The sequence below is a fragment of the Stegostoma tigrinum genome, chromosome 27 (genome assembly GCF_030684315.1).
Source record: "Stegostoma tigrinum isolate sSteTig4 chromosome 27, sSteTig4.hap1, whole genome shotgun sequence".
NCBI classification, from domain to species: domain Eukaryota; kingdom Metazoa; phylum Chordata; class Chondrichthyes; order Orectolobiformes; family Stegostomatidae; genus Stegostoma; species Stegostoma tigrinum.
The window spans coordinates 27,998,877-28,023,341 of record NC_081380.1 but is presented as its reverse complement, the minus strand read 5'-3'; the positions used below and the strand labels follow the sequence as shown (position 1 = coordinate 28,023,341).

Sequence of the window (24,465 nt, the reverse complement as noted above, 5' to 3'; positions counted from 1 at the left end):
ATTTTATACGCAGTTTGTAAATACATCGCTTCATTTTGCCATAATTGCAAAACATCTTTTCAAACAATTTTTTTTGCATACAATCTTCCCTCTTGCTTTGACAAAGTACCAAAAATAATGCAGAATCCAAAGATCAATTCACCTTGCCTATTTTGCCCGAAGCTAATCTTGTCTTATCATGCCATTTCTGTAATGTACTATTACGAAATGTTTTGAGGTCAGCAAACCGCTTGGCCATGAAGTCTGGGTACTCATTCACTTCAAACTTCCTTTTCTGTGGCCTTTTCCTCTTCTGCACATCCTCAATTTCTTCATCACTGGGAATCTCTTCACTGGAAACAAAGAATATATAAGTGGATTCTATTTTCCCTGCACACGTATAATATGTACAGCAGTAACCACAATCTTTGGTTATGCCTTAATACGACCAAACCTTTTCTCTTTTTGTTATTCTACGCTCCAGCATCGTGTAACATCCTTGCATGTAACTAATTTAGAGAAGCATTTCCCTGGGTTTTATTTTAAGTGCTTGACATTTTCATTTCATATATTTGTGCTCTGCAAGACAGAAAGGAAATGTGCATCCAGGGAACCAAAACAAGCTACTGCTTAGAAACAAATCACCTTGCTCAAAACAGTAATACCTACAGCTCTGACTAAATTTCCTTGGAAAATAAATCAAGCAACTTTGATAAGCTTAGCAGTTGCCAGTTTTAACAGATATAGATCCAGTTTATTTATGAACTAAAAAATTAGAATATTGACTAATATTTATACAGCAGTAAAATGCCAATATGAAAAGGGACAACTCAGAATTACTGGTAAGATGTACAACACAGAGGAAGATACTTAAAACAACGAAGAAAGGATTTGGCACATGCAAAACCCATCGTAAGTGTCGTATAAACCTTGAGTCTGAAATCACTAGCATTCATTTCGACTGCCTAATAAAGTCTGGAAATCCACATCCACTGGGACTATACTTGGACTGCCAATGCAATCTTGTCGGCTGAAACTCCCAATAGCTTTGAAATCCCATGTAATAAGTCTGAATACAGTATGTATTTTGGAGTAGAAAATATAGCCCATATCAACTCACTTACTGTAGTTGTATCATTGCACTTACCTGTCTGGTTCTGCCTTCTTGCCACTGACAAAGTGTTGTGTGCCTTGGTACTGGAAAAGGAGTTCATCCTGAAGCTCAACTAATGACCTCAGGAGTGCTTTGAGTGCTTTGCAACCTATGGGGAAAAGCAAGAAAAGTTTATAAATTAGACTATAATTAAATGAACCTTTTCTGTCACTTCAGGGATAAACTTTTCTACTTAATGGGATTGTGCCCCTGATTATGAGTTCCATTATAAAAAGTGCAAGGCTTTTAAAGACTTTACCTAAAATAGTCCTCATCGGTATGAAATGGAGAGCAGCTCTCCAAGCAATCCCACAAGAATGAAATCTAGTTAAGATGAAATCTTATAAATATCTAACAAAGATTACATCAGATTTATTTCTTAGGTGACACAGATTGGGATCTGAACATTCAAATATACATGACATTCAGCAAGTACAAGAAGCTAGCAAAAGACAGAGGGATGACTATTTCTTAATGATGGTACAACCGCAATAATCAGGGATGACCTAGACAAGCCAGTAGTTTGGGTGGACATGAGAAACAATCAAGGTAAGAAGCCACCAAGTGAGTAGTGTATAGACCTCTTAAACAGTAATAACACTGTAGGATACACTATAAAGGACGAAATTATGGGAACTTGTCAGAAAGACGATAATCATAGACGATTTTAATTCTCACACAGACTGGAAAAAGATGGGCAAATGTAACCGAGGCAAGGAGTTCAAAGAATGTTTTCAGGACAGTTTCTTCCGGAACCGGACAGCAGGCTATACTAGACCTGGTACTGTGCAATTAAAAAAAGGAATTGAGAGAAGAAGAAAGTTAGTTCAATGGAAAATGAGTCTGGAATAAATAATGGATATTAGCGAGATGACAGATGAACGAACAGGAATTTTGCATTGATCTTCATTGTATAGGAGACAAATAACTTCCAAGAAATAGTTCCAAATCAGGAATTTGAAGGAAGAACTGATGAAAATTAAAATCACTAAGGTACTTAGCAATTTGTTGGAGCTGCAGGATGACAAGTCCACAGGTCCAGATGGACTCCCAAGGTCTTAAAAGAAAGGGCTAGTGAGATAGTTGATGAGTAGTTTTAATTTTCCAAAGTTCCCTAGATTCAGTGAAGGGTCCATTAGATTGAATGACAGTTACTCCTTAAATCAAAAAGGGAAACAGCAAGCAGAAAACTACAGGCCTATTAACCTAACATCTGTCATAAGGAAGATGTTCAAAGCTATTACTAAATACATTATAGCAGAGCACTTCGAATATTCAAACTAATCAGGCAGACTCAACATGGTTTTGTGGAAAGGAAATCAGGTTGAACAGACTTATTAGAATTCTTTGGAGGAAATGATATGAGCTGTGGTAAATGAGGACTGGTGGAAGTATAATACTTAAAACTTCCAGAAAATATTTGATAAGGTGCCATGTTAAAGGTCATAATGGAAATTAAAAGCTCATAGCATACAGGATGATATATTGGCATACACAGAAGATTGACTAGCTAAGAGGAAGCAGAGTACAAGCCTAAATGGCTCTTTTTTAACTTGGCCACAAGCTGGTGAGACACAGATATCAGTGCTGGGGCTGCAACTTTTTATTATTTATACAAATAAACTGTAAGAAAGGTCAATGGTTTGGTTGCCAAATTTGGTGAGGAGACAAAGATTGGTGGGAAAGTCAGTTGCAAAAAGGACATAAGGAAGTTACAAAGACAAAGGTAAGTTTAATGACTAGGCAGAGATTTGGCAAATACAGTAAAATGTTAGAAATTATGAAATTGTCCATTTTGGCACTAAGAAGAGAAAGTAAGCATTTTATTGAGACAATGGGAGTTTGCAGAGCCCACTAATGCAGACACAAACAAGTAATGAGAAAAGTTAATTTGAAGGATATTGCTTATTGCAAGACGAATTGAACACAGAAGTAGAGAGTTTGTCCTTCACTTATACAGGGTATTGATGACACCATATCTGCAGTACAATGTACAGTATTGCTCCTCTTATTTAAGGTAGGATGTAAATACATTGGAAGCAAGTCAGAGCAGGTTTACTAGACCGATACGTGAAATGGATGGGTTGCCTTGAAATGAACAGCTGGACAGACTAGGTTTGTTCTTGCTGGAGTTTAGAACAGTAAGAGACAATTTTAATTGAAACATACAGGATCGAGGGGTACCCACAAATGCGTATGAAAAAAACGTTTCCGTGTATGACAGAATCAAGAACTAGGGTCCACTGCCAAAAATAAGGGGCCACCCACTTAAACTAAGATAAGGAGGAATTTTTTTCCTCACAGAAGGCGGGCAGTCATTGTTTCCAAGGTATCTTGAGGAACAAAATTCCACAGTATTTGAACACTTCTAAGGCAAAAGTATATATTCTTCATAAGCAAGGGACTGAAAGGATGTTGAGACTAGGCATGATTATGGAGCAACTAGAGCAACCACGATCTTATCGAACAGAGGACCAGGCTTGAGGGGCCCAATGGCCTACTCCTGTTCATCTTTTGTATTTCATTTCTTGTGTTGTTGGCAAAGTTTAAAAACAAAAACTACATTAACAATTCTGTGAACTTAAAGGGCCAAGACACACCTGTACGATAGTTAAAAATATTTTGCCAGATTTTTAAAAATCTGCACAATGTTACATCATTCATGGTGCTGGAGAGATAGGGTTGCAGGTTACCTTTTAAATAGAGGCGAGAGCATGATCTCAAAGATGAAATTGTTAGGAGGAACAGAGTCTAAGGAAAAAGAGCAGCCTGAGGATTGATTAAGCAAGGAAAGAACATTGTCCAAAGATTTCAAAATTTATTGCAAGACTAAAAGTAAGAGAAAGTCAACTATTTTGTAAAGGATAGAAATATTCCATCAGAGTCCCATTGACACAGAAACAGGACTCCATTAGGACAGCATGACCTAATAATGGTAAGAGTTGCTTTGCCCAAATTGGACGCATTCAGTTAATATCCATCTGTGGAAATATTATGTAGCATTAAGGATTTCAAACCTGCTTACTTTACACCAACACACATGTATCTGCCTAAGTTTAAATATACAAGTTTGTGCGCCTTGGGACAGTAATTTTAACTGATTTAAACCCCAATTTAGAATATCTAAAAGTCACACTAAACTTAGCAAAATTGGAATACGGTACTCAAGCTTTTGATATAAAACTGTGGCACAAGCAGATGGTGTTTAGGTAAAGCTGCTCAACGTGTTTTCTGAGCATGTTAGGCTTACACTATATTTAATAGAGATAGTAGGAACTGCCGATGCTGGAGAATCTGAGGTGTGAAGCTGGATGAATACAGCGCGCCAAGCAGCATCAGAGGAGCAGGAAAGCTTGACGTTTCGGGTCAGGACCCTTCTTCAGAAATGGGGGAGGGGAAAGGGATTCTGAAATAAATAGGGAGACGGGGGAGGTGGATGGAAGATGGATAAAGGAGAAGATAGGGTGAGACGAGACAGACAAGTCAAAGAGGCGGGGTTAGAGCCAGTGAAGGTGAATGTAGTTGGGGAGTTATGGGGGGTTAGGTCAGTCCAGGGAGGACGGACAGGTCGGGGGGTGCGGGATGAGGTTAGTGGGCAGGGGATAGGGGTGGGGCTTGAGGTGGGAGGAATGGTTAGGGAGGTGGGGACTAGCAGGGCTGGTTTTGGCATGTGTTTGGAGGGAGGGGAGATTTTGAAGCTTGTGAAATCCACATTGATACCCTTGGGCTGCAGAGTTCCCAAGCGAAATATGAGATGCTGTTCCTGCATCATTGTGGCAATGCAGGAGGCCCAGGATGGACATGTCGTCTGAGGAGGGGGTGGGGAGAGGAGAATTGAAATGGTTTGCGACTGGGAGTTGTAGTTGTTTGTTGTGAACAGAGCGTAGGTGTTCTGCAAAGCAGTCCCCAAGCCTCCGTTTGGTTTCCCCGATGTAGAGGAGGCCACAACGGGAACAGCAGATACAGTATATAACATTGACAGATGTAGTGAACATCTGCTTGATGTGAAAAGTCTTCCTCGGGCCAGGGATCAGGTTGAGGGGGGAGGTATGGGGCAGGTGTAGCACTTGCTTCGGTTGCAGAGATAAGTGCCGGAGGTGGTGGGGCTGGAGCGGAGCGCGCAGCGGAGTGTGGAGAGGACAAGGGAGTCACAGAGAGAGTGGTCCCTCTGGAAAGCACATAAGGGTGGGGAGAGAAAAATATCTGTGGTGGTAGGGTCGGATTGCAGATGGCGAAAATGTCGGAGGATGCTGCGTTGGATTTGGAGGTTGGTCGGGTGGTATGTGAGGATGAGGGGCATTCTGTTTTGGTTATTATTGAGAATAGGGGGTGTGAGGGATGAGTTGCGGGAAATGCGGGAGACACGGTCGAGGGCATTTGAGATCACTGTGGAGGGGGAAGTTGCGGTTTTTGAAATAAAAAGGAGGACATCTGGGATGTTCAGGAGTGGAATGCCTCATCTTGGAAGGCTTGTTTTTAAATAAAACAGCCACAGCTCTGATTTTATTATGGTATCCTTTGATGTTACGGCATTATTCATGTCCATTGACATCCCACCAGCCAAAGAAACACTGGCCACATTACTACAGAAAACTGGAATACCGACCAACAGCTCCATCAGCGAGGACAACATACTCAAACTACTGGACCTATGCCTCAATACACACTTCACCTTTAACAGTCTAGTATACAAACAGATTAATGGCGCACCAATGGGATCACCCATCTCAGGGCTTATTCCAGAGGCAGTAATGCAAAGATTGGAACACACGACCCTCCCCTGCATACAGCCAAAACTGTGGATACGATACATGGATGACACATTTCTCATCATTAAAAGCAATAAATTAGAAGAAAAACACCACCTCATCAACAACATATTCACCAGGATCAAGTTCACAAGAGAAGAGGAAAACAACAATCAACTTCTGTTCCTTGACATCAGGACAGAATGAACGACAAACAGGGAACTCCAAACCACAGCATACAGGAAGGTAACCCACACTGACTAAATCCTCCATTTCTACAGCAATCACCCCAACACCCATAAATAAAGCTATATAAGGACAGTATTCAAACGGGGCGCAACCCACTGCAACACACCAGAGCTTCGCAAGGAGGAGGAAGAACACCTATACAAGGTCTTCGCTCTCAATGGATACCCCACCTTCATCTGCAGATGCCTACTACAGAGGCAACAACCAGAAAACACAATATAACCTAATATGCTGGCTGCACCACGGTATGTCGAGAATACACTGGAACGGACGACGAGACTCCTACAACGACTAGTAACGAGGATAGCACACAATCCCACAGTGACACTGTGACAAACACTCACAAGGGCCAAAGATACCCACGGCATGCAGGACCAACGTAGTGTACAAAATACCGTGAAAGGGAATGATTTTAGCAGTCATCAGCCAGATAGGAAGGAAAGGAGCCAAACAGATACACAAATAACAGCTGGCTGCAAAGTAACACAACGAGCTTTCCCTCACGTCACTAAAGTCAGACAACGAAAGTAATCAATTTAACTGGGATGACGTGACCATTCTAGTTCAAGCCAACCATGGATACACATGGGAATTCCTAGAGGCCTGGTTCCCCTCTCACAATGCCATCAATAAACATGTGGAATTAGACACCATATACAAACCCTTGCCAATAAACCGGAAATGGCACAAAACATCTCAACAGACTGGATAATATAAATACTAAGCAGAGGAGAACTGCATTGCTTCATTGGAGGCCACACTGACGATGTTACCTAACATGGTGACAAAAGTCTGAACTACAAACAGCCAACTTGGCGAGCAAGTCAACAACTTCAAACCACCAAGTGTTTATGTAGATCCAAGTGAGTTTTGAGAAGATTTGTAGTTCAGGTTGAGGTTCTGGATGTGAGTTTGCTTGCTGAGCTGCAAGGTTAGTTTTCAGACGTTTCGTCACCATTCTAGGTAACTTCATCAGTGAGCCTCTGATGAAGCGCTGGTGTTATGTCCTGCTTTCTATTTATCTGTTTAGGTTTCCTTGGGTTGGTGATGTCATTTCCTGTTCTTTTTCCTAGAAGCAAGGCATTCCAACCGGAACTCTGCTTCGTCGGAGGCTCACTGATGATGTTACCTTCCATCTCAGCAAATCTCACATCCAGTAGATCCAAATTTTGGACCAAGATAGGCATCAGTTGACATCCACAGGGGTCTCAACTGCAGTTCTTAGTTACTTGAAAAATTCTAAATGTAGTATCTACCTTTTACCTTTAATCTATTGCATTTACATTCGATATCATGCTTACCGATGAGCTGGACATATTAAATAACATTTCAGGGGTTTAAAATAACAGGATTTTAGCTATAAGTTGAAACAATCATTAAAGCCAGGAACACTAAAATTCAAATCATTGTAAAACAAAGAGTGTCCATTTTAGGTGAACAATAAAGTACCCTAGGGAAAGAAATTCATTGTATGAACTGGCACATGTTGACCAGACACAAAGATTAATTTAGAATTTTTAATAAATTACTTAAATAAAAGCCGAGGCTTTTAGTTTCGGCAGAGTCAAATAAAATCTTTCAACAAGAGGCAAAGACTATATTAACAACCACAGAAAAAGTGAAAATAATCAGCAGGTCAGTCAGCAGCTAAGGAGAGAACCAGCTACTGACTGGAGTATTGCTAAAATTTTCTGGCCTTGTTATAGATTTCCTGCAAGCTTAAGTCTTTTTTATATATTTTAGGAATTTACTATCAATTCATAGGAACCTAGAAAAATCAAATGTGGCGAAACTACATTGCAAAAATTGCCCAGGACTAATCTACTAATTCATGATGGGTATTAACATGATAAACAAGAATTTAAATTCCTATCGTCAGTCAAGTTCATTACTTGTGATGAAAGTGGTGAATGGCTAATTGTACTAATTGAGGTACTGGTGCCCAAGTTATAGGTCGATGTGCAAAAATCAAGTCTTTTAGGTTTTGGCCAATATCATTAACATTTAAATATTTCCAATCGCTTACACGCATAAATGAAAATGAGGTATTAGATGAAGTGGTACAAAGGTTGCATCTCAGGACATCGATAACATAAAAAGGGTCCATACGGAAAAGCTTCCCCATCTGCACGAGGAAATCTTTACTATTTTCGTCATTTATTTGTATGAGTACATTATTAGCACATCTGCCCACAGGAACAGGTGTAGATCATTCAAACCTTCCAGCCTGTTCTGCTATTCAATGAGATTCCAGCTGATCTATGCACCAACTCCATATACCTACCTTTGCCCTTATCCCACAATACCTTTGTTTAACAAAGATTTCTCGTATTTAAAACTAACACATGACAAAAGAGTGGAATTCAGTTCAAGATTTGACACAGAGTGATTTTTGTTTTAAGTAAAAATCACAAAGCAACTGAATTTCCCAGACTGGGACAAGTATAGAGTATCGTTTTACTCTTCCCAACGCTGGGACACTTTGATTAGAGCGCAACAGTCACCAATTCTGAAATACAGATAACCTTAAACAGGTACATATATTACAACAACATGCCTTCTTGCTTTAAAGTTTTACTTACAAGAGTTAAATATTTTATGGAGACAATAATTAATTTAAGTGGCAAACATAGTAAATACTAAAAATTGGTAAAGACAAAGGATTAAAGTGTGCAAAACAAACTTTGGGATGAAGGACCTTGAATTTGCAGAGGAAACTAGAAACAGCTACATATCTATTTTATTGATGATTTCTTGTATTCTGGCTTCATATCGAAATTGATTGCCACTTACTACACTGTAAATCTGCCTGCCTTGGGCAACTAGTTCACCCCGTGTCCCTGCATGAGCTGTTTCTTAAGTTTACAAAGTGTCAACTCTAATATTCTGAAAAATGTGCTATTTTAGTGGATGAAAATGCATTTCCACAATTTCCACATTTATTTTTCACATGTCAAACTGAGTTCTATGAAGTTTTTTTTAGGCAAGAATACAAGAAGCAAGAAGCCCACAAGCAATGAAGCCCACAGCCTTCAGATTTTGGAAATCAGAATGGCAGATAAATGACAATCAAGAACACAGCCCAATAAACATTCATTATCTCACTGCTCATTTTTGAATATTTAAGGGCATCAGTGGATTTTCTCTTTAAATAAAACTTAAAAACTTGGTTCCAGGCACTTGTGTTGAACCCAATAATTTGCAGTACAGAAATACAAAATAATTGAATTGATTTTATTTGTATTAAGTATTCTGTTTCTTCAGCAGGGCAATTGTTAATTTTCTACTTTGAATGGGTGTCAAATGTGATCATTTGATCACATCTCTTACAATCTTTAAAACTTTATTCTCTATTCATAAAATTTCAATAAAATATACTGCTATAACAGAAAACTTTTGATGGACACTAAAATGCATATATTCTTCTCATAACATACAATTATCTGTAATTCTCAGAGAGCTAAGTGAGAGAATAAATTCCTGAAATGGTTGCGCAAAATCTGTGATGCACCATTATGTTCTTGCATCATTCTCAGTTACTTTGAGACAGTTAAGAAAAGAATGATTGTTACTTATTAAGCAAAGGAGGAATGACTTTCAAAAAAAACTACTTCGTCCACCATCACTCTTAGGATAGCAAGTCTATCGCTCAATGTGACAGGAAACCCACATCTGCGACCCGAGAACAATGGTTTTCATTCAAATCCACAAGCCTGCTGCTTTCTCTAGTCGTCCCCTGCAATTAATCCCAAGAATACATTTGATTAAATCTTTTCAAGCAAATCCTTTGCTTTGCTTTTGTTAGTTCATTTCTTGTCAACATCCATTAAAGTATGCCTTTAATTCTCCTACAATCTAAAAAACACCGATCCTGCCGTCTTCAACTTTAATCAACTGTACACCAGCATTTTTCATTTCATAATAATGTGCTGTTTGGAATTCAAAAGGCAGGCTCCACATCAATCATTCCTTGTGAATTTTTCCACTGCAATAAATATGCAAATGAGAAGCTAGTCACTCGTATTTCAGGCCAACTTGCTAGTGTTTTAAAAAGACACAAATTTATTAATTGCCAGTGGCCAGAGGAATCCTATTACTGTGGGCATTGATTACAAAGCTGCCTGAGTGATTATTGTGCAACTTGCAGACTACCCAGGCATGAGGAAAAATTATTAAACCAGTCGAAGATTATCAACTCGGAATGACAATAAGCTTCAACATTAAGGTTCTGCAAAGTTCCTTAACAAAGAATAACATATGAACTGCTCTGCTGCTGAATTAGCATTATTCCATAATCCTAAAGCGCACTAGTGCTACTTTTCAGTTTATCCTGTAATACCCTGCAGAATTGTAATTCTGACAGAAAGAAGCTCTGACGAATTTAGACTGTTCAATCTGACTGACAGAAGAGAGTTGCAAGTATTAACTCAGCCCAGCCTTACGCATGTTTAATACCTTATCAAACTTAATTTGACTGCCAATATATAGTTAGCAAAAATCTTTTATTAGCAAGCAATCAGCCATTTAAATGAGCTGTTATAAGCAGCAAAGCATGCCATCTGAGTTACAAATATAGATTCTACATACTGCGTACACCCTCAAAATATAGGTTTATGCATTAAAACATGATTAAAATTTAGGTTGTATGAAGATTATACACAATTAGTTTTTCAATCATAGCCACATCTGACAAAACACTGAACAATTAATGTTAACTTTTCATTTGCCAGCTATTCATTTATGAGTTTTTTCTGTGTTTTTTTTGACAAGAATACACAAAGGGTGAGATTTCTGAACATCAATTACACGCAAGATATTATACAATGCATAAAGGGTTTGAAAGTATTTACTTGGTTCTACTATGCCCTTATTGGGAGCTCAAAAAGCTGTATGATGAAATTTTATTTTTCAAAATACTGCGACATTGAACAGGTAGAGCAAAGTGAATTTTCAGGCTACTGATGGTTAAAAAGAGAGCTTGCATTTATGTAGCACCTTGTTGTATCCTTTAAATACCCAAGTAATTCACAAGCTATTAATTTTTGAAAAGCTGCAATTTTGAAACTAAATAGATAATCTGTATACAATAAGGCTTTACAAATGGCTCATGAGATGAATGACCAGGTAAAGTCTAACACTGGTTAGAACACCGGGAGAATGACCTATTCTTTTAAAATAAACAGCAATTAGATAATACGTCAGTTTAATATTCTATTCAAAGCAACAGCTGCAACAATGTAATATTAAACTCAATATTGTTGAAGTTTGTGTACAGCAGGCATTCAAGTCTATTAAAACAAAGAACTGTGGATGCTGGATGTCTGATACAGAAACAAAGTGCGCAAGAATCTCAGTAGGTTTGGCAGCATTTGAGGAGAGAAAAACAGTTAACGACTGGACTCAAAACGTTAACTTTTTTTCTCTCCAAAGATGCTACCAGACCTGCTGAGTTTCTCTAGTACTGTTTTCTTTCAAGTCCAACAGTGGGCTTGAACTCACAACTCAGACTAACTTCTGAAGGCCACTAATTTACACCCATTTTCTTCTAATATAACCTTCATTAAATATCCATGAACCCTTCCATTTGCATCCTCAGTATGCTTCTAAATTCTCTGTATCCACTTTTGGACCCACGTCTGTCAATAAAATTGTTCCTTCATTGTCAGACACAATCTTTCCTGCTCTCAAAAAGGCTGTAAAATTGTCCAATCCTGAAACAAAAACTTGTCACCACCTCAATCCTCTTCGGCTACTGCTTTCTATTCTCTCTATTCCGAAAATGTGTTGTCATTTCACAATAACACAGATGCTGTTTAGTCAACATGTTCCAAACATGCTTCTGAAACTTAGAACACAAAATCCAAAGAAGCATTTTGATGCATCTCTGCACAAGAGTTTATGACAAAAATGAAATTCTTTGCCATTACTCAAAGTTCACAGATAACAAGACATCTATCTTTTCTGTGAACATATACCTATATGATGGTTATATACATTAGCTGACATCCACTATATTATGAAGTGCACACTGCGCAGATTCTGCTAACTTGTTCCTGTGTTGACCTCCATTGTGACAATGTACTTTATAAAGATAGCTTGACCTTTAGTGAGCTTCAGCATGGTTAGACCACAAAATGGAATAATTCTATAAAGCTGCAGAGTGCAGATAAATGAATAGCATTTCACTTTGCAGCTCTCTTATTTTATAAACCTACAAGGATTGGTAGTCAAGGAAGGCAAAAATATGGACCATCATCATCATGCATAAAATCTTGCAGTTTTTTTGGGATGATAGAAGTTTGCGTAGGGGATTTTAAGTTTTAGAAGTTTGCGTAGGGGATTTTAAGTTTTATCACATGCTCAAGCTACTCCATTAAACAGCAACTCTGCTCCAAATGCAAACAATTAACTCTTATTTCTGCGTGAATGTCTGATTATTATTTTATGAAAAATTTGATTATTGTGATCTCTGCAGGCTGATGAGAAAAAAAGCCAAAAGTGATGAGTAAATGGCTTAATTACTTGCTGCAATTTTTTCCTATTATTCTCCGGTTGTTTGACCAACAATAAATTGCCCAAACCATAGATTTTGATAATATTATCAAAATAGATTTATTACAAAGTATAGTACAAACTAAACTCAATATATTATCTTGAAAATCTCAGACGATTCAAAAACGTTAACTCTATTTCTCCCCACAGATGCTGCCAGACGGCTGAATTTCTCCAGCATTCTGTCTTTGTGTCAGATTTCCAGCATCTGCAGTATTTGATTTCATTTTGGGCTTCAGCCATTCAAGAAATTGTCACAGGTATTCTACTGGAGACTGCAAAGACAATATTCCAACAACAGTACTGAAGACTTGCGCTCCAAAACTTGCTGCAATCCTAGCCAAGCTTTCTAGTGCAGCTACATCATTGGCATATACTCGAAATGGAAAATTGCCCAGGCATGCCTTGTACATAACAGCAGGACAGATTCAAAGCAGCCAATTACTGCCCTATCTGTATAATCTCAAATCATTAGTAAAGGGACGGAAGGCGTCACCAGTGCTATCGAGCAGCACCTCTTCAGAAACAACCTGTTCATTGATGCCCAGATTGATTTCCATTAGGGCCATTCAACTCCTGACCTCATTACAAAACATGGACAGAAGTGTTGAATTCCAGAGGTATGGTGAGAATAATTGCCCTTAACATTAAGGCTGTGTTTGAATGAGTATGGCAGCAAGAATCCCAAGCAAAACTGGAATTAATGGGAGTCAGGGAAATCTCTCCACTGGTCAGTCATATCTGGTACAAAGAAGATGGTTATGGTTGCTCGAGGTCTGTCTCAGCTCGGGGATATTTCTGCAACAGGCATCGTCTCAGGCTCAAAGAATCTTCTTCATCTTAAGGTCAAAAGTGGGAATGTTCACTGATGACTGCACAATGTCTAACCTCATTCTCAACTCCACGGGTTCTGAAGCAGTCCCCATCCAAATGTGTAAGATTTGGACAAAATCCAGGTTTGGGCAGAAAAGTAACAAGTAACATTTACGTGAGACAAATACCAGGCAATAGCCACCACCAATAACAGACAGTCCAACCAGCACCCCATGATATTCGTGACACCATCATTGAATCCACCACTATAAATATCCTACTGGTTATAACTGGCCAGAAACTAAACCAGACAAGCCATATAAACACAGTGGCTACAATAGTAGATGAAAGACTTGAAATACTGTACAAAATAACTTAGCTCCTGACTCCCCAAAGCTTGTCTACCATCCACAAGGCACAAGTCAGAGTGTGTACTCCCCACTTGTCTGGAGGAGTGCAGCTCCCATAACAATCATGAAGCTTGACATCATTCAGTACAAAACAACATGCTTGATTAGGACCACATTCACAAAAAATTCACATCTTCCAACACCAACACTTGGTAGTGACAGTGTGTACCATCAGAAATTGCACTGCAGAAATTCAATAAACACAGACAGCATTTTCTGAACCCATGTCCTTCTAGCTGGAGGTGGACAAGGACAGCAGTTAGATGGGAACATCACCTTCAGCTTCCATTCCAAGCCATTGACTATCCTGTCTTGGAAATATATTGTCGTCGTCATTGGGTCAAAATCCTTGAATTCCCTCTCCAACAGCATTGTGGGTTTATCTACAGCATATGGACCACAGCAGTTCAAGGTGGCAACTCACTACCACATTCTCAAGGGAACCTAGGGAAGGGTAATAATTGGTCCAGTCAGCAAAGCCGACATTTGATTTAATCATTAAAAAATTCTATGGATAAATGTTACCGCCATCTGTAAAGGTAGCTTGCCTATTAGATTTCAAAACAACTCTGCTTGTGCAATCACTACTTAAAAAGGTCAGATTTCTACACAAATCTGCAAGGTCCAAGGTATGAAACAAGCTGCCAAGTCAGTGGATCTCAGCTTGAATGTCAGTGAAACCATGATATTTGAAGTCTTTTCCAAGTTAGCAAGCAAGACATTTGACAATCCTACAACACTTATTCCAATTTCTGCCTTCAAAATCATTGACAGCACACATTATGTGTTCAGAATATCATGTGCCTTTGACTACTGACACTAATTCCAATGGTTACCGGTCTAGGCCTGAACGTAATGTTAACTTAGCAAAACTAAAGGCTTCGCACCAATGCGTTTGTAAACACTAATTTGTAATGGGATTCTAAGAATGACATCACGATACTCTCAAGTGGCTGTCCACTAACTCCAAAGCTGTAAAGACGTGAGAATGAAAATATTTCATATGTATATACCAGTAATTGCCAGTGAACTTCAGAATTTGTGGTGAAACCATGACAGCATAGTTCAGGAAACTGATTATATCAGTTAAGGGCAACAGAAGATGAAGTAAAAATCAAGAAGTATTTAATAGCCATCAGTTCTGACAAGAGGTCACCAACCTGAAACAGCAACTTTATTTTTCACTTCACAAATGCTGCCTGACATAAGGGGTGCATTCAGTATTTTGTTTTTTATTCATATTTCCAATCATCTGCATTGTTTTATTTTCAAAATAATGAATTATTGCTTAGCTTAAATTTAACTTCATTTTAAACTGCCTGAAGTGGAGGATGATGGTATAGAAATCAGTTTTATTTAGGCCAGGGTAACATACTGATCAGAAAAGGAGACTGCAAAAGATCATATTACAACACAGTAGAATGGATGCAAGAACAGACATCTCAAGATGCCATTTTATGAACTTAAAAGAACCAGAGCAAAGATCAGCACTAAATTATACAGAGGAATACATATTGTGAAACTGGGAGTTCAAGTGCTCAATAAGTAAGCTTTTCTTATGCCTAGAAATGTCAATTACAAAACAAGTTGCCAGATAATACAAACTACCACATTTTGGATGGATTCAGCCATCATGTAGGTCAAGAGCAGCTGATGCAGAAAGCATTGTTTGACATTAAGCTTCTTAAAGGCAGTATTGCTTTAATTGCCAATCTGATATTTTTACTTATAATCAAAGAAGATACTGAAGCCAAGCATGTTGATACATTGAAGGTGGGAGGCCTCAAAAGGCAAACAATGGCATCTGTCAGTTAAACTTTGCCACAAACTATGCGCTGAATTTTAGCCAGGAAGAACCCAGAAGCACAAGTTTCCTAATGTCCGGCAGAATTAAACTGCAGGACTCTTAAGCGGATTCCGTAAGCAGCCTGATTAGTAGGTTGAATGACTTTTGCACAATCAGGTGGAGTTTAAGTATCCATGTTCCTTTTACCTCATATACAGCACTGGAAAGATACACACGACAAATTCAGCATTTCCTGCCTCTTCAAAGCTGCTACATTTCCCAAAGTCTGGGAAACCACATTCCTTGTAGTTAAAAATAGAACAACAATTCAGCAGTCCCATTAAAATCTTGCAACAACCAAACTAATCCTGTGTGCAGATTCCTATCTGTTAAAACAAGACAGTCTGATTAGTGCATGTTCCCCAGTTTTTGTTTTCATTTTAAGCACTGAAATATCCACCACACCAATGAGATGTGCGCACTGCTGGCAATGGGCAGCATTTAATGCTTATATCTAGCCACCCTGAAGGAAGTGATGACGAGTGGGGATTCTTGAACTGCTTCAATCCTTCGGTGTACAGACACCCATAATGCTGAAAGGAAGGGAGTTCCAGGAGTTTGATCCACTCACAGTGCAGGAGCAGTGACAGTTCTAACCGATGTTATGAGCCTCAGAGGGGAAATTGCAGGTGATGCTGTGCCCATGTATTTGTTGTCCTTGTTGTTCTCGATGGCAAAGCTCAAGCATTTGGAAACTGCTGTTAAAGGAACCGGAGGCAAGTTCCTGAAATATATCTTTTAGATGGTACACACCGCTGCCATTGTGAGAGTGGCAATGAGAGTGAATGTTGAAGATAGATGCACTCAAACAGGCTGCTTTGTTCTGGACAGTGTCAAGTTTCTTGATTGTTGTTGCAACTGCACCCAGCAAGGAAACAGAAGCATGTTCCAACACAGTCCTGACTTGTGCCTTGTAAATAGTGGCTAGGCATTAGAGAGACAGGATTTGAGTCACTCCCAAAGAATTCCTAGCCCCTGACCTGCTCATGAAGGCACAGATTTTACATGACTGGTTCAGTTCAGTTTCTGTTCCACGGTAATCCACAGCATGTTAAAAATAAGAAGCCAATTCCGGGAATGCTGCTGAATGTCAAAGAGGCAATGGTTAGATTTTCTCTTGCTGGACATGACATATTTCTGACATATATATGTGGTGCTAATGTTACTTCCCACTTTTCAACTCAAGCCTGGATGTTGCCCAAGTTTTTCGGCATATGGACATGGAATGCATCAGGAGTCACGAATGACACTGAACATAGCGCAACCACCAACAAACCTCACGACTTCTGATTTCAAGATGAAGGGAAAACTTATCCCAATAGATTGGAAGATCTGAAAAAATATGGTTTACATTCCTTCCTCGAGGGCATGAAAGAGACAAAGATATAACAATTCAACGACAAATGAACTAGATGCTGAATATGGAAGAAATTTAAAAGAAGTTGAAAAGGAATGATTTGTTTCACTCATTGATACCAATGATATGACAGATTGACTGGAAAAGAGCATAAAACCCTGAGGTTAGGGCCAGAACCAACAACCACTGCTTAGATAAACAAAGAAAGAAACTAGTCCCCCACCACCAATACCCTCATCCGCCTAGCCAAACTCGTCCTCACCCTCAACAACTTCTCTTTTGACTCCTCCCACTTCCTACAGACGAAGGGGGTGGCCATGGGCACCCGCATGGGCCCCAGCTATGCCTGCCTCTTTGTAGGTTACGTGGAACAGTCCCTCTTCCGCACCTACACAGGCCCCAAACCCCACCTCTTCCTCCGGTACATTGATGACTGTATCGGCGCCGCCTCTTGCTCCCCAGAGGAGCTCGAACAGTTCATCCACTTCACCAACACCTTCCACCCCAACCTTCAGTTCACCTGGGCCATCTCCAGCACATCCCTCACCTTCCTGGACCTCTCAGTCTCCATCTCAGGCAACCAGCTTGTAACTGATGTCCATTTCAAGCCCACCGACTCCCACAGCTACCTAGAATACACCTCCTTCCACCCACCCTCCTGCAAAAATTCCATCCCCTATTCCCAATTCATCCGCCTCCGCCGCATCTGCTCCCACGACAAGACATTCCACTCCCGCACATCCCAGATGTCCAAATTCTTCAAGGACCGCAACTTTCCCCCCAGTGATCGAGAACGCCCTTGACCGCGTCTCCCGTATTGCCCGCAACACGTCTCTCACACCCCGCCCCCGCCACAACCGCCCCAAGAGGATCCCCCTCGATCTCACACACCACCCCACCAACCTCCAGATACAACGCATCATCCTCCGACACTTCCGCCATCTACAATCCGACCCCACCACCCAAGACATTTTTCCATCCCCACCCTTGTCTGCTTTCCGGAGAGACCACTCTCTCCGTGACTCCCTTGTTTGCTCCACACTGCCCTCCAACCCCACCACACACGGCACCTTCCCCTGCAACCGCAGGAAATGCTACACTTGCCCCCACTCCTCCTCCCTCACCCCTATCCCAGGCCCCAAGATGACATTCCACATTAAGCAGAGGTTCACCTGCACATCTGCCAATGTGGTATACTGCATCCACTGTACCCGGTGTGGCTTCCTCTACATTGGGGAAACCAAGCGGAGGCTTGGAGACCGCTTTGCAGAACACCTCCGCTCAGTTCGCCACAAACTACTGCACCTACCAGTCGCAAACCATTTCCACTCCCCCTCCCATTCTCTAGATGACATGTCCATCATGGGCCTCCTGCACTGCCACAATGATGCCACCCGAAGGTTGCAGGAACAGCAACTCATATTCCGCCTGGGAACCCTGCAGCCTAATGGTATCAATGTGGACTTCACCAGTTTCAAAATCTCCCCTTCCCCAACTGCATTCCTAAACCAGCCCAGTTCGTCCCCTCCCCCCACTGCACCACACAACCAGCCCAGCTCCTCCCCTCCACCCACTGCATCCCAAAACCAGTCCAAACTGTCTCCGCCTCCCTAACCTGTTCTTCCTCTCACCCATCCCTTCCTCCCACCCCAAGCCGCACCCCCATCTACCTACTAACCTCATCCCACCTCCTTGACCTGTCTGTCTTCCCTGGACTGACCTATCCCCTCCCTACCTCCCCACCTATACTCTCTCCACCTATCTTCTTTTCTCTCCATCTTCGGTCTGCCTCCCCCTCTCTCCCTATTTATTCCAGAACCCTCACCCCATCCCCCTCTCTGATGAAGGGTCTAGGCCCGAAACGTCAGCTTTTGTGCTCCTGAGATGCTGCTTGGCCTGCTGTGTTCATCCAGCCTCACATTTTGTTGTCTTGGATTCTCCAGCATCTGCAGTTCCCATTATCAAAGAAACTAGAAAACCATGAACATAGTTTTGCTGGCATATTCAGATGCTTACTGGTTTACAACTGCATGGTGGTAGATCCCAGTCAAAACATTTTGGAATTATTTAAACCAATGACTGCTAATTAAACAAGACAAAGAGCATAGTTCCAGAATACAGAGGAGTATTATGCATAACACACACCAATTACATAGTAACGGTAAAAGCCATACTGCTAACTACCGACTCAGTAAGAACTTTTTTTTGAGTCAAGAGAACAGTTTCCATAAGAAAATAATCACTGTAAGCAGCAGCAATGGGCAGTAATTCAAGTATAAGGTGGGTCAACTTTCTTTCAGGGAACATGAGCATGCTTCTAACAAAGAATCAAAGGTGAAGAGATTGAAATGACAGCGTAATTCAAGGATGTTAAAGGGAGCATCACGCCTGCCTCAGGATCATATGTCTTTCTGAAATTTTATGACAAAGGACCTTCTTTTCATTATGTTAATAACACCAGGCTTTGATTATAATGCTCGTAAGGAACAGAATAAATTTGGAAATGGTTGAAATTAGAACTGTAGAGAAAGAGAGAAATCCAACAAACTCTTTATAATTTGGATATATTTCCCTTGCACTTTACAGTCTCAAAGAAGCACAGTGCTTGCAGAATTTGATAAATACTACACATATAGTGCTTTATAATTACATTACAGTAGCCACTGACTTATTCAAGCATTCTGGTCCCCAAGTTTTCAATATCTGAGTGTATATAGGACAGCATCACCCATTACCTGTCACACACGTCAACCAGAGGTCAAAGAATACCCTGCAGCAAGAACTGCACAAAGCAAAGAGGGAAGGTAGAAAGAGAACAAATGTAGATCTTCCATCAGCTATTACTGAACCAATGAAATATATCATTCTTTAAATACCTTAAAAGGTTTCAAACCAAAGGCAAAATATCAAAAGAAATTTAAATCATATTATAGATTGCAAGTATGTGGATTTCAAGATGCTCCACATAAAACATAACATCTATGAACAAATTTAAAGAATTAGCCTGCAAAAATTCAGTTCTAGAATAACTCAAAAGAAGCCCCTGTGGAGTGTTGCTGAACAAAGAGATCTTGGAATGCAGGTTCATTGTTCCTTGAAAGTGGAGTTGCAGATCGACAGGACAGTAAAAAGGTACACTTATCTTTATTTCAGAGGTAGTAGCAGCTGCAGATGCTGGAGAATCTGAGTTAACAAGGTGTGCAGCTGGATGAACACAGCTGGCCAAGCAGCATCAGAGGAGCAGGAAGGCCCGAAACATCAGGCTTCCTGCTCCTCTGATGCTGCTTAGCCTGCTGTGTTCATCCAGCTCTTTATCTTGTTATTTTACTTACCTTTATTGTTCAGTGCATTAAGTAGAAGAGTTGGGACGTCATGTTGTGGCTGTAGAGGAAATTGGTTAGACCACTTTTGGAATACTGTGTTCAATTCTGATCTCCCTGCTGTAAGAAAGGTGTTGTGAAACTTGAAAGGGTTCAGAAAAGATTTATAAAGATGTCGCCAGGGTTGGAGGGTTTCAGCTAGAGGGAGAGGCTGAATAGGCTGGGGCTATTTTTGCTGGAGCGTCAGAGGTTGAGGGGTGACCTTATAGAACCTTTATAAAATCATGAGGAGCATGGATAGGTGAACAGCCAAGGTTTTTTCCCCCGGGGCACAGAAGTCCAAAACTAGAGGGCATAGGTTTAAGGTGAGAGCAGAAAAATTTAAAAAGGGAACTGCAGGGAAACTTCTTTTACACAGATGGCAGTGCGTGTTTGGAATGAGTTGCCACAGGAAGTGGTGGAGGCTGGTACAATTACACCATTTAAAAGGCATCTGGATCAGTATACGAATAGGAAGAGTTTAGAAGGATACGGGCCAAATGCTGGGCAAATGGGGCTACATTAATTTAGGATATTCAGTCAGCATGGACAAGTTGGACTGAGGGGTCTCTTTCTGTGCTGTACCTCTCTGACTCTATAACCTATAATTAGGTTACATTAAATAAACAGGAGTTGGGGAAAAGGAATTTACACTCCAATTAATTTCAATTTGGGCAAGAATCAAACCCAACTTCTCAATGTCATAGAACAAATGGTCTCACTGTGCCATCTACTAGGTTTCTTAATGATGTAAAACTGTACTGAAAGGAATAGTTAACTGTCCCTTTCTTGCTTGAATCACAAAGAATGTCACATTTAAAACAAAAAAAACTTGAGTTAAAATGCACCTTTCCTTTCCTCAACGTGTCTTTCATTTTTTCAGGATACCTCTGGATTTCATCGACATGTTTCCCAACTGAATGTATAAAATTACATTAGTGGCACGGAAATAAAGGGCTAATTAATCTGTAAGTAATGTATTGGCTGAGAGTTGAATATTGTCCAGGTCTAAAATTTGTTGCTCTTCTTCAAAAAATATCTTCCTGAATAGAAAAACAGAAGCACAGTTTAATGAGGAATTTGAAAAATAACCTGTACTAGAGTGACAGTCTAGATTTGAATGTTCCAATTCCTGGGGCAGGGCTTCAACTAATAATCTTTTGTTTCATGGCTGAGAGTCCTACCAGTGATCCATGATGACACTTAGATTTAGAACAGTAATATGCAAAGTTTAAATATTGGAACGGTTACATAAAACTAATAATCAGCTTAAAATTTTGTGCGAAATGTGTCAAGGCAGCCAAATTTGAAGTTTAGCCTTGAACGCATATTTATTCAATGCCAGAAGTACATGTAATTTGTTGTCTGAGCAACGCAAGCCAAAATAAAATCATGGCAAATGTAATTGCTTTGTAGTGACAACTGGCAGATTATTCCAGCAACAAGAAGCCTTTGTACGTACAGCAGGTCAATGTGATACGTTTCAGTACGTTGAAGTGAAAGGTTAGATTTACAAGGAAAATTTAACCGCTTTTAAATTGGAATTGTTGAAAAACCTATCGGTTTATAATTGATAAAACAAAAGATAAGAGCAGCATACATAAATAATGACCGTAACTTCATCCAGTAGCTATACCTAATTAATTATTGCAGATACGAAACGGATCTATTGGATGACAAATGAATGGAACATCCCAAAGACGCCACCTCTGCAACATTCTTTTCCTATTTGAAAGCAACATTACAGTCAGTCTAGGAACACAGCAAGCTAACAACTGTTTCCCTAATGATCGAATTTTAACTTAAATGTCTCTCACCCTCTATATCTCCCCATTTTGTACTCGGTACACAATTCTTATTTGACAAAGAGGAACTGGAAGAAGTTCAGGCATTGTCAAATCATTAGATATTTTCCAAACAATTCGAAAGCCAAATACTCTACATTTTGTATAACTGCGTCTCTCCCAAAATCCCCTCTCCAAAAATTTTTTAAAAATGGCTGATTCATGCTGGGTTAGTATTCTACAAGTAATAATTCTTTCTGATACATGATCATTCTTCATGTGTCAGCCCATACAGTGCGGGGGCTCTCAAGCTTTTAGATTTTAGAAAGCATTTGACTCGTCTGCCATCTCATTAATTATATAATACTCATACCTACTATCAGCAATCAGGAACTCCAGCTGATATCTTCCCTCCAAGTAGCATGCTACAAAATTGCTTCACTGTAAAAATTCATAACATAAAATGTTGTTTTTACCAACATTCTTTTAAATGGTGCATGGAACTATGCTAAAGTAATAAGAAAAAGCAGGTCAGTACAAAAGGGACCACAATGGAGCCTCTATAATTCTAATGTGATGCTACTTGCCTTATAAGCTCATTTCCAAATCTCTCATCAGTTTTGTAATCATGATTTTCTGTATCATCAAATCCCCATTTTTCTGTCAAAACTGCATTATCTCCTATTCTATATGTTGCTTTGGTATGCCATTCCATAATCCAATCCCTACTCTAAAAAGAGTGCACTCTTGACCAGTTTTGTTTTTGGTATCCATAACTTTAAACTGGATAACAGGTGCTCAAATCCTAGGTGCAACACAAAGGATTTTACACCTATCCTCTGCTATTTACGAATCTAGAGACACAAGTCCAAATCCATAGCAAAATCAATTGCTGGGTGGGAGCTACTACATTGAATTTGATGTTACCTACAAACTTTGATACTTTGAACAATAGGCAGTTTGTCATGTCACTTATAAAAATATATAAACATCAGCTCAACCATCAAATCCACAAGTGTTTCATGAACATATGGTTTTCACTACAATTCTTCTCACACTTCTCAGGCCTGCATCAATTCAGCCTTCTAGTGTTCTAGATATCCCACAAGCATGTACCACATGAACCAGTTATAAGTGAGATAGTGTCAAAGTCTTCCCCTAATTCACTGAATCACTACTGTGAATCAATATCAAAAGTGTTTTTATTGACAACATGCTCAGCACCCTTAACATATCAAGAAGCCCCAAAGTGCTATATTGATAAAAATTGTTTTTGTAATTGTCCTCTAGATCTGTAATTTTCTCCCAGAAAAATCAAATAAACTGACTTGATATATCTGACCATTTTGAAGCCACCCAGCTCCCTAATCAGATCATGTCATTCCAGATGACCTATTGTGGTATTCCTCATGAGTTTGTAGCTATGAATTATCAAATGACCAAAAACAAGTTGTCATACATTTACTATAGCAGTCCGGAACAAGCAACAAAAAGACCTGACTTTAATCAAGATATCCAAACTGTTTTTTACCAACATTTTTGCCTTTTAAACACTTTCAATTTTTTACAGATTAGTTTATTTTGTTTTTCAGACACCAATGTGTCAGCTGCCCAAGGGAATACACTTATCACTGCAGATTTTTTTTTATTATGCATTCTACAATGGAAACATACAAGAAAGCCACCAACACAAAAAAGGAAGTATTTAAAACAGAACAAGTGGCACTGTGCTTTCAGAATGCAATTTACCTGAAAGGAATCAGATGTTGGCTGATTAGTAACATCATTAGACCAGACATCCACAATGATGCTATGGCATCATGGATTCAAATTCAACCACAGCATCAGTGAAATTTAAATTTAGGGGGCTGCTGTGGTACAGCAACAGCTTCTGAATTTATGAGGCAGGAGACTTGAGTTCAATCCCACCCACTCCAGAGGTGTGTAATAACATTGCAGAACTGGTTGATTAGAAAATATCTGCAGTTTGCCTGATCACAGACACAAAGCTTTCTGTGGATCCCAGCTTGAAAGCCTATAAACAATTCCCAGAAGATATTTCCAGTCAGCTTTTATTCCATCAATCTGCTCTGAATAGCATCCCAATTCCCTGAGATGGAATGACAACTTTATATGATCATTGTGCCACCCTGAATCAGTTAATTTCATCTGTTAAACATTACACTTATATGTGACAAAAAAGCATCATCAGTTC

At 39.7% G+C, this 24,465-nt stretch overlaps 1 protein-coding gene across 1 annotated transcript in view; it reads right to left on the bottom strand.

Moving 5' to 3' along the window:
- aatf (apoptosis antagonizing transcription factor) overlaps window positions 1-24,465 on the bottom strand; it is a 111,910-nt gene that overhangs the window by 54,669 nt on the left and 32,776 nt on the right. The window contains exons 5-6 of the mRNA XM_048556713.1: window positions 1,127-1,241; window positions 143-332 (exon numbers count right to left, since the gene is read on the bottom strand). Coding sequence (XP_048412670.1) covers window positions 143-332; window positions 1,127-1,241 — 305 coding nt within the window. The remainder of the gene's footprint in view (window positions 1-142; window positions 333-1,126; window positions 1,242-24,465) is intronic.